Source organism: Stenella coeruleoalba, assembly GCF_951394435.1.
Source record: "Stenella coeruleoalba genome assembly, chromosome: 14".
Taxonomy (NCBI): domain Eukaryota; kingdom Metazoa; phylum Chordata; class Mammalia; order Artiodactyla; family Delphinidae; genus Stenella; species Stenella coeruleoalba.
In genome coordinates this window covers 65,802,951-65,813,911 of record NC_137160.1, presented here as the reverse complement: position 1 = coordinate 65,813,911, position 10,961 = coordinate 65,802,951, and the positions used below count along the sequence as shown (strand labels likewise).

At 40.3% G+C, this 10,961-nt stretch overlaps 1 protein-coding gene across 6 annotated transcripts in view; it reads left to right on the top strand.

The window, feature by feature from the left end:
• DEPDC5 (DEP domain containing 5, GATOR1 subcomplex subunit) overlaps nucleotides 1-10,961 on the top strand; it is a 93,178-nt gene continuing 82,217 nt past the window's right edge. For 5 of the 6 annotated variants that reach the window (XM_079941892.1, XM_079941891.1, XM_079941888.1 and 2 more), the window contains exons 1-7: nucleotides 1-144; nucleotides 835-952; nucleotides 4,363-4,450; nucleotides 4,845-4,891; nucleotides 6,361-6,446; nucleotides 7,118-7,201; nucleotides 8,764-8,813. In XM_079941892.1, coding sequence (XP_079798018.1) covers nucleotides 895-952; nucleotides 4,363-4,450; nucleotides 4,845-4,891; nucleotides 6,361-6,446; nucleotides 7,118-7,201; nucleotides 8,764-8,813 — 413 coding nt within the window. In that variant the 5' untranslated portion in view covers nucleotides 1-144; nucleotides 835-894. The remainder of the gene's footprint in view (nucleotides 145-834; nucleotides 953-4,362; nucleotides 4,451-4,844; nucleotides 4,892-6,360; nucleotides 6,447-7,117; nucleotides 7,202-8,763; nucleotides 8,814-10,961) is intronic. The other variant, XM_079941889.1, reaches the window with a different exon arrangement.

Below are 10,961 nucleotides of genomic sequence, written 5' to 3'. Positions count from 1 at the left end.
GCGGCTGGCGCCTGCAGCTCTGGCTCGGGATCTGCACAGGCTCTGCGGGCGTAGGCGGGGCGTCCCGAGGAGGCGCGGGGGCCCTGGCCAGGGTCCGGACCCCGGAACCCCGGCCTCAAGCGGGAAGGGGCTCCGGAGCTGCGGGTGAGTGGAGCTGCCCGCCCGGGGCCCGGGTTTGGGGAGCAGGAGGAAAGGGGCCGGGGCCCAGGTTCGAAACCTGGCCCCACCCCCAACCCCCTGTGTGACCTTAGGCAAGTCTCTCTCCGTCTCTGAGCCTCCGTGGCTTCAGCTATGAAATGGGGGGTGGAGGGTGCGGGGAGGAACCACTGAGAGTTTGTGCAGATGGAGGTTTGGGTAATGAGCCTTCCTCTGTTTACACTCTTCTTGCCCAGGACATCGATGGCGAAACGTGAGCAGTGGGAATGCCTCTCTGTCTCAGAGACCTTGGGCAAGTCCCTTGCGCTGGCTCTCACTTTCCTCATCTACAGATTGTGTGCCTAATCTCTTTTAAGATCTCTTTAATATGTGGGTGTTATTGGTTTATATAGAGGCAAGGTAATGAATGCCTCATTCACTCCAAGTTTTCCCTTTAGGGTGTGATAAAATATCTTCTTGGAGGTTGGACTAGACCCTGGCCCGAATTCCCTTTCGTTTCCAGATTCACTGGTTCTGTTTGTTCAACGTCCCTCCTGGTAATTGGAGGAGTGATTTCATCGGAGGGTTGGTGCCACCTCTCAGCTGAGTAAGGGCAGTATTTTCACTGCCCTGAAATCAAAGAGCAGTTGCAAAGAAAAGTCTGACATTCCAGCCTTTTTGTTTGTGTTTCACTGGCAGGGAGGCAAGATGATTTCTCTCCCCCAAGCTTGGAACAGCTGAAGGAAACAACAGTACAAGATGAGAACAACAAAGGTCTACAAACTTGTCATCCACAAGAAGGGCTTTGGGGGCAGTGGTCAGTATTGATTGGTCTTAGGGGGTTGCGTAAGTTGGCCGAGGTTCTGATGTGTCCGGTGCCTTGAAATTTTCAAACTGACTCGTGACAATCGAGGCTAAGCAGGTAGCTTAACTGAGTGAAGCAGCAAGTGATACTGTAGTGGGGAGAGTAGCAGGCCCCTTCTAGAAGCATTTGCATCCTGCATTTTAACAAACTTTGTGAATATTGCCAGCTTACTACTCTTCATTTGTTTTTGTTTTTTAAATGTTTTTATTAATGTATAGTTAATTTACAGTGTTGTGTTTCAGATATATAGCAAAGTGATTCAGATATATAGATATATATACCTATATATAGATTTTTTTTTTAGATATTCTTTTCCATTACAGGTTATTACAAGATATTGAATATAGTTCTCTGTGCTAGGTCCTTGTTGATTTGTTTGTATCTTTTTATTACTTATTTACTGTGTATGTTCTGCAAAATTCCAGTATGCACTGGTTTGGCAGATAAGAGAAACTTATGTTTAATGAAAGAAGTAGTGGATGTGCATAAGACAGGTATGATCAAAGCATGAACCTTTGCCTGGCTCTGAAGCACGGTGAGATGGGGCAGGACACAGCATCTTGTCCTGTGTTAAACATGAATCCGGGTATCAGCTCTGCCTCTAACTTTCCCTGTGACCTCAGGCAAGCCCCTAGTTTACCTTAACTACAAATTCCAGCTCTTTAGAATAATTTCTCCATTTCTCTTAGCACCTTGAGTCTATAAACCTGTAGAATAGGAAAGCACCTACTCATATGATTTTTTTTTCTTTCGTAAAGGAATAAATTTCCCTCTGTCCTAACAACCTTATTTACTTCAGAAATTAGAATTAACAACACAGTGAGTGTTTTTAAAATTGTATTTTAGTATGTATTTGCTCCTGTGTTATATATGTATAAGCCACCCAAAGGCCAGGACTGCCAAAAAGGGAAAATAATAGTTTCTATATCATAAGGTCTTACGGGAATAAAGTAAAATGATGTATGTATAGTATTTAGTAGAGTACCAGGCTCCTTCTACCTGCTTAATAAATGTAACCATTGTAATTACCAGGAAGGATATACTAAGCATTGCTATATTTAAAACACTATTTCTGCTAAAACCACAGTCTGTTGTTAACACTGTACTTTGTATGCAGCTGAAGCTGCCTAAACGTTTGTGGAGCAGAATTGAACGCACAACAGAAATAACTTTTGACAGAGGAGGGAAAGATACAAGGCTACAGTATATACAGTGTATATACAATGTATGCGAGTCTTCTTTTTCACGTGTACAAGACAAAGGTAGCTCTGTGCTGTACCCAGTCTGCTGCAGGACTATAAAGAAAAATAAATAAATAAAATACATCCAGCAATATTACTCAGTCATAAAAAAGAATGAAATACTGCCATTTGTAGCAACATGGATGGAAGTAGAGAATATTATGCTTAGTGAAATAAGTTAGACAAAGACAAATACTATATTATATCACTTATGTGTGAAATCTAAAAAATAATACAAATGAATGTACATGTAAAACAGAAACAGGGCTTCCCTGGTGGCGCAGTCGTTAAGGATCCACCTGCCAATGCAGGGAACAGGGCTTTGACCCCTGGTCCGGGAAGATCCCACATGCTGCGGTGCAACTAAGCCCATGCGCTACAACTACTGAGCCTGTGCTCTAGACCCCAAGAGCCACAACTACTGAGCCCGAGAGCCACAACTGCTGAGCCCGCGTGCCACAACTACTGAAGCCTGCACACCTAGAGCCTGTGCTCCGCAACAAGAGAAGCCAACGTGATGAGAAGCCCACGCCTGCAAGGAAGAGTAGCCCCCACTCACCACAACTAGAGAAAGCTTGCACTCAGCAACAAAGACCCAATGCAGCCATAAATAAATAAATAAATAAATTTATTAAAAAAAACAAACAGAAACAGACTCACAGACATAGAAAACAAACCTGTGGTTACTGAAGTGGGGAGGGACAATTAGGTGTATGGGATTAACAGATATAAACTACTATATATAGATAAGCAACAAGGATATACTACATAGCACAGGGAATACACTTGTTATCTTGTAATAACCTATAATGGAATATATTCTGCAAAAATACTGAATCACTAGGCTGAACAACTGAAAACTAACACAATATTGTAAATCAACTGTATTTCTATGAGTAAAGTAAAAATCAAATTTAAAAAATACATCCAAAAAAAAAATACATCCAACAAGTATTTATTAAGTACATACCTGTACCAAACATAAAGATTTTGAATATGACAAGGTCCCTTCTCCCTACGGAGCTTTCAGCTTGATGAGACAGACATGCAAAAAGGAAATGATAAAATGGAGCAGGAAGGAATATGTGTTCAGGGAGCTTAATTCAGACTGTGGAAGTTAGGGGAAGACTTCATAGAGGATTTGGTATACATCTGTCAATGGAAACAATATACAAAAAAAGCAACTGTGGGATTAACCCAGTACTTCGCTTTCCTAGGCTGAATTTTTGTTGGGTCTGATTATATTTGAAATCTGGACATACTTATTTGTCATGGTTTTAGCATAACTGAAGGCCATGTCTTTCCCTAAAAGCTAAAACAGAAAAAAAAAAAAAATCACCCTATCTTTATGATCCTGAGTTTGTTATATTTGAAAGAATTCTCCCCCACCCCCAGTGGGGGGCAGGGGTAGATAAACATATGAAATCACATTCTCCTTATATTTTAAGGGTCTCATTGGACTCTAATGTGAACTGATATATGAAGTTTTCCCCTGATCAGGTGCTGCCCTCCAAAGTCCAGGGTGTTTTCTCTGGCTTGATTTTCATGTGTGAGAGGTGGTTTGTTTAGGAACCCTGGACTAGTAACCAGTCCTGGTGTACTGTTACTAGCTATCTACCCTTTGGCAAGTTGCTTTATCTCCTAGGTCATTTCCTTGCTTCTGCTAGATCCAAATATTTATTGTGAGGGTCACATTCAGACAGTATTTTTAGAAGTTCTGCGAACACTGTAAATAGAAAGGATTTTGCTGTATGTGGGACCCCGGCTGTTTTGTTCCTGGCATATGCCAGATACATGCTATTTGAGGGAGTCAAGGATTGCCGCAGAGACCTAATTCCCAAAGAAGAAGAGTTACCCTCTCCTTGGGAGCAGTGGGCTAGTAGGAAAAGCTCTGGAGACAAAGGTCCCTGAACACCGGCCCCCTCAACTACTCACTAGCTCTGGATTCCTGTGCAAATCCTTCAGTTGAGCTAAATCTCAATTTTAAATGGAACTTCATCTTGCGAGATGGGGTCATAATACCAAATGATGGGGTTGTAAGGACCCCGCGTGAAAACATACACAGCAACCTGCTGCCCAAGTGAGTTCTTTGCTGCCTGAGATGGCTGAATTGTCTTTCAGATGATGAGCTAGTCGTGAACCCCAAAGTGTTTCCTTACATCAAGCTTGGAGACATTGTGGAGATTGCTCACCCCAACGATGAGTACAGGTGAGCTTCCGACAGGAGCAGGGAACTAACTGGGCAGCCCTCTCTTTCCAGGTGATATTGTGTCTAAGGGGATTGAAGGGGAAGATGGCTCTTTGCCTTTGGATAAAAATGCTCCTGCCCTCCAGGATTTGATAAACCAATCATCTTTTAAAAAGTGGTCCATTCTTTTTGTTTTTAAAGCTGAGATGACAACGCTGAACAATTCTGTAGCATTTATCCATTTCCTTTAATGCAAGTGCAGGGTTTGTTTTCTAAGGGAACTTTCTCCAATTGTTGTGCTGCCGGTTAGAATATGTCCAGAGTGATCTGTTTGTGTTTTGTGGGTGGTGAAGAAAGCTGGTTAGTTACTGCTGACAACATCCCTTCTCTCTGTTGCTTTTCTTTTTTTCCCCAGCCCTCTGCTTTTGCAGGTCAAGTCACTTAAGGAGGATTTGCAGAAAGGTAAAAATTCCATCTCGCTTCTCTAAGATTTTTACACTTTACTGTTTGAGAAACTGTAAGAAACCCCTCTTCACAATCTCTGGGAATGAGGGCACAGTACTTCTCTCCTTATCAAATTGTGTTCCTGCTAAAAAAAAATATTGTCAGATATCAAAATTGCCAAGGAATCTCATTTCTTAGCATCTTGAGGGCACTGAAAAAACTATATTTAGAGTCAAGAGGACGGTTAATCTGAATAGGTGAAGCTTTACACTTAAAGATTGTTGGCAAAGCATGCTTTTCTCAATATTATATTTTCTTCACAAAATATTTAAGTACCTACTTTGGGTTGGGGCAGGGGAGGAACATATATTGTTGATTACCTGCCACTTGTGCAAGGCACTGTGCTGGGAGCTGTTTGTCATTTTTTTTAAAAAATTAATTTTTTTTTTTTTGCTGTGTTGGGTCATCGTTTCTGTGCGAGGGCTTTCTCTAGTTGTGGCAAGCGGGGGCCACTCCTCATCGCGGTGCGCGGGCCTCTCACTATTGCGGCCTCTCTTGTTGCGGAGCACAGGCTCCAGACGCGCAGGCTCAGTAGTTGTGGCTCACGGGCCTAGTTGCTCCGCGGCATGTGGGATCCTCCCAGATCAGGGCTCGAACCCGTGTCCCCTGCATTAGCAGGCAGATTCTCAAGCACTGCGCCACAAGGGAAACCCTGTTTGTCATTTATCTTTCTTGATTTTCCCACCAACTCTTGAGAGAGTGAGGAAGCTTTGTCTTACCGGTATGAGTGGGCTTGCCTGGAGTCAGTAAGTGAAGGAGCCAGAGCAGTGATTCTACTTATTCATTCTGGATCCAAATCCTTTCTTTTTTCCTCTAATGACTATACCGTACTGATCAAGGAACTAAAATGTTTATTGATAGCTAATAAAGTATTTCCTTAACTGACACTTAAAAGAAAAGGAAAAACTTTTAATTTGCTCTAAAGGATTTTGGTGTCAACCACTTCTTTTGTTATTTTTTAACTTGTTGGGAAAACAGTCAGTAAAATCTAGACCCTGAGTGTCCTTCTTACTCTTACCTCATCTCCTGCCACCTGTTAAGTTTCCTACTTACCAGACTTAAGGGCTCATTGAAAAGTTTATTTCTTCCTTAACTACCCCTGCTACTTTCATTCCAAAAGAATGATTTCCTCTTCTGAATTTTCACAACCCTTCGAACTTTCTTATGTTGCTTCTTAATTTCTTTCCTTTCTCTCTCTCTGTCTGTCTCTATCTCTGTCTCTTTGTATTATTTGTTTGTCTCTCTCATTTTTTAATTGCTTGGGTTCAGGTCTTATTTCACCTGAAAAGCAGAGAACTCTCTAAGTTTTAAGCTGTTGAAGGCTGACAACATGTCTTGCCCTTGGCAAAGGATGTTGTTTGTTGAATGTCTGAGTAGTTATGGATTCAAATATATTTACCTGATCCAGGTTCCTTCTCCCGTTTCAGAAACTATCAGTGTGGACCAGACGGTGACTCAAGTGTTTCGGCTAAGACCTTATCAAGATGTGTATGTGAATGTCGTAGACCCTAAGGTGTGTCTTTGTTCTGGATTTGAATATCTTTTGAGGAATGATTAACACCCTTCCTCAAGATTAGGTCTCTAAGGAAATAATGAGTTACTTAAGTATAATGTTAGGCTATTAAATATGTGGTCATACATAGGTCATTTAGATTATAGGTAGAATGTAGGTTGCATTTAAAATCCTCACCCCTTTCTAATAATCTTGTCCTAAAAAGATTCTGTATGTATATGTGTGTTTGTGAAGCTAAATGTAAAATTTTCTATAAAAATACTAACATTTCTTTATGTGTTCTTTTTTTTCTTTGAGAAATGATGCTATAAAATTAAGAGGTAAAAATCATTGTCCAAAAGATATTGTTGACATTATCTAGGGAAATAAAGCCCACAGTTCAATGTCGTGTTTGTGTGCCAGAATCAAGACTAAAACACAGAATCACTACTCTGGTGCCCTTTGCACTTAACCACACATGATACAGCAGCTATAGTATCTGTTGGAGACTTACCTGTCCTCCAAAGCCTTCTTGGGCAGGGTAAAATTCTGTTTGTCAGGGTTCTACTACTGAATGGTCTTCCAGTAGTTGTCCTTTTGTCAAAAGGTTTCTCCATGGTGAGTGAGTGTTATCTTAGACTATAAAGTATGGCAGAGAAAAGCAGAGACATATATTTGATTATCCCTTTTAGGATGTGACCCTTGACCTAGTGGAATTAACCTTTAAGGATCAATATATTGGCCGTGGGGATATGTGGCGACTGAAGAAAAGTTTGGTAAGATATTATTTTTTAAAAAGTGTGTTACTTTTTCCATTATGTTAATAATCCATGTCACCAGGGAGATGTAGATCTGGTATGGAGAAGAGTATAAAATCCTTTCTGATTCCAGCATCACAGACAATTACTGTAAACATGTTGTATGTCTCCTCCCATTCTCTTTTCATGGTTTTTATAAGCTTTGTTTTGCTTGTTTGTTATCAGAGAGTTTTAACTCTGCATTTTTGGTTTGAATGGGGAGAGTGTAATATTATTTTACATTTGAACTTTGGTTTTCAGGTTTTCACTTGATCTCTTTTGCTCCTCGCATCTCCTCTTGTGGACAGGCATTTATTATCCTGAATTTATAGATGTGAAAACTGAGATTGAGGAGTTAAGATGAGAAAGCTAGTAAGCAATTGACTCTGGGCTGGAACCCAGATCTTTTTAATTTTTTTTAACATTTTTAAAAATTAATTTATTTATTTTGTTTATTTATCTTTGGCTGCATTGGGTCTTCGTTGCTGCACGCGGGCTTTCTCTAGTCGCGGCAAGCAGGGGCTACTTTTCATTGCGGTGCGCGGGCTTCTCATTGCGGTGGCTTCTTTTGTTGTGGAGCATGGGCTCGAAGCGTGTGGGCTTCAGTAGTTGTGGCACACAGGCTCAGTAGTTGTGGCTTGCGGGCTCTAGAGCGCAGGTTCAGTAGTTGTGGTGCACAGGCTCTTCCCGTACCAGGGCTCGAATCCGTGTCCCCTGCATTGGCAGGCGGATTCTTAACCACTGCGCCACCAGGGAAGTCCCTGGAACCCAGATCTTGTTCCTTCCAGGTTAGACTGCTTTTTTGCTTTACCCTCCTTCCATTTTCCTTGTGTATTTATTTATTTATTTATTTATTTGCGGTACGCGGGCCTCTCACTGTTGTGGCCTCTCCCGTTGTGGAGCACAGGCTTCAGCGGCCATGGCTCACGGGCCTAGCCACTCCGCGCATGTGGGATCTTCCCGGACCGGGGCACAAACCCGTGTCCCCTGCATCGGCAGGCGGACTCTCAACCACTGCGCCACCAGGGAAGCCCTTGTTTATTTATTTTTAATGGACATTTTCCGCTGAACATGATCAGTTCATCAGAATTGTGAGCTGCTGCTGAAAATTCTCCTTTTGGACTTTTTGGCTATTATGAAACAACAAATCATAGGTAGAATGTCCATACAGTGTATATTTTCAGAAAGAGATATCTTTGCTCATGTTTTATTTGGTGGGAGAAGGTTCCATTTTCTAAACTGAGAAATAAATGTTCCATATGTAAATGTACATATGTATGCAAGTGTGTGTGAACATAAGTATATTACTGAAGCTGGCCACTTATTATCCACTTGGTCTTTACTATTGTCTATACTTGCCAAACCCGTGAGAACCTACTGTTATACCTGCCCCAACACGTTTTCCTATGGGATAAATCTGTTACTCCCATGTTAATTGAACTTTGGGTTAATAGAAGAGATTCGAAAGCCAGGAGGTGTTCTTTGTGACCTTTCATGGCCTTGATGTATTGTTGAATCTCTCTCTCTCTCTTTTCCCTTAGGTCAGCACATGTGCCTATATCACTCAGAAGGTGGAATTTGCTGGCATCAGGTAGATACTATGTCACTCTTGATTTATTAGCTTGTAACTGGGAATAGCATGTAGTGCAGTAACTGCTACATACAACCTTTGAGGCATGAGGACATCCTTATAATAAAATACACAATAGCTTAAAACGTTAGATTGTGGTAGCTAAAACAATCCAAAAGACCCTGAAATGCACTATAGTAGTTTTAAGATGGGTGGATGTTGCTGAAGCCGCCTTGTATTCTGAACAAAGGAGGGATAGACTCACAAGTTTAGAACTGGAAAAAGCCTTAGATGAACATATTTCATCAAACTTTCTTGTTTTACAGTTTAAGAAACAGGTTTGGAGACATAAAATGACTAGCACAATAGTTCCTGACTTGCTGCCTTTTTAGAGATATCACACTGCTCTTGATTTATTAAAATGATTTCTGTATTTCAGTTTGTGAAGAAGAGAGAAAAGGGGACTTTTTGAAACCCCCTCTAAATTCAAAAATCAAAATATCCACATAGTGAAGGCTTAACAGCACCAAAAAAGTGTGTTAGAAATATGTCCTTTTCCCTAGAGGAAACTGTGTCTTTCTTGAAATTTACTGTATATACTCAAGCATATTTACATCTGGTTGACTCACTTTTAATGTGAGATTGACCACTGGATTCTGGTGATGCAGCCTGGTCCCCTGTTACGAAATTCCCCATCAGGTTTTCACAGAATGGTTTCATCTGTTGATGATTATTGCAAGATGTTGATTTTCTAATTCAGCCATTCCTCCTACCTTTATTGTCCAGAATCCTTTTGTAAAGACCTTTCACCAGCAATGAGGGCTATTTGGTTAGTCTGAATTACTGATCCTGAAAGAAAGAAAGGATAAAAGATTCATTTTTTTCTTTCCGAAAGGGGATGTTTTAGAAGTTGTTATAAGGTCAAAAATTCTTTGAAAAAATTTTAGCAACTAAAGCACAGTTCAAGAAGTGATGAAGTCTCAAGCAGAACAAGAAATGCAACCTATTTATGCCATCAAATACAAGCTGGTCTCTCCCAGGTGGTGGGCCAGGAGTCAGGAAACCTGTATTCCATCCTGCAGCACCAGTGGTTAGCAGGGTGATGCTGTACAGCTCAGGGAGTCTCTGCATCTGTTCCTCTGCAAAATGAAGTGGTAGGTTTAGGATCTTTTTCTGTAAAGGACCAGATAGTAAATATTTTAGACTTTGGGCCACGTGAGTCTCAGGTCTCTGTTGCAATTTTTTTTTTTTTTTTAACATTTAAAAATGTAAAATCTACTCTTAGCTGTGGGCCATACGAAAACAGGAGATGGGCTGGATTTGGTCTGCAGGCTACAGTTTGATGAGTCCTGGTTTAGAAACCCTCTCAGAATCCCTTTCATAATTAAATTCCTTGTTTCTCCATGTAAGTGCCTTCATACACCCTGACATAATGTCAGTTTTAGACTTTTCAAGATCTGTCCTAATATTTTGCTCATTCATGGTTAAATGTAAACCACAAAATCTTCTATCATTTTTCCAAAAAATTTATAGTCTTTCTACATTGAATCAAAAGTCACTTTCTTTTCCAAAAAAAAAAAAAGTGTTCTGGGCCTCATATGAGAAAATAAAATCAAATCATAATAAATTATTAGAGAATTTCCCTGTAATTTAGCCTTTTAATCTGGTAATTTAGTCAACAGTTAAGGACGTAGTTTTATTACCTTGAGACCCTACCTTTGAAATGTTATTTTTCCTTAAAGGTAAACATTTTGTTTTGCTCTCAGTAAATTCACAATGTATTCTTTAAAAAAAAAACAAAAAAACTTCAAAATCAGTATTTTAAAAAATTGAAGAAAAATTTTAAAGAAAAATATTGCACTAAAATCTATCTCCTAACAGCACTCTGCTTTTTTAAAATATTGAACTTAGATGAAATAAGTCAGACAGAGAAAGACAAATACTGTGTGATATCACTTATATGAGGAATCTAAAAAATACAACAAACTAGTGAATATAACAAAAAGGAAGCAGACTCACAGGTATAGAGAACAAACTAGTGGTTACCAGTGAGGAGAGGGAAGTGGGGAAGGGCATTATAGGCTGGGGGGGAGTGGGAGGTACAAACTATTAGGTGTAAAATAAGCTACAAGGATATATCATACAACGGGGGGAATATAGCCAATATTT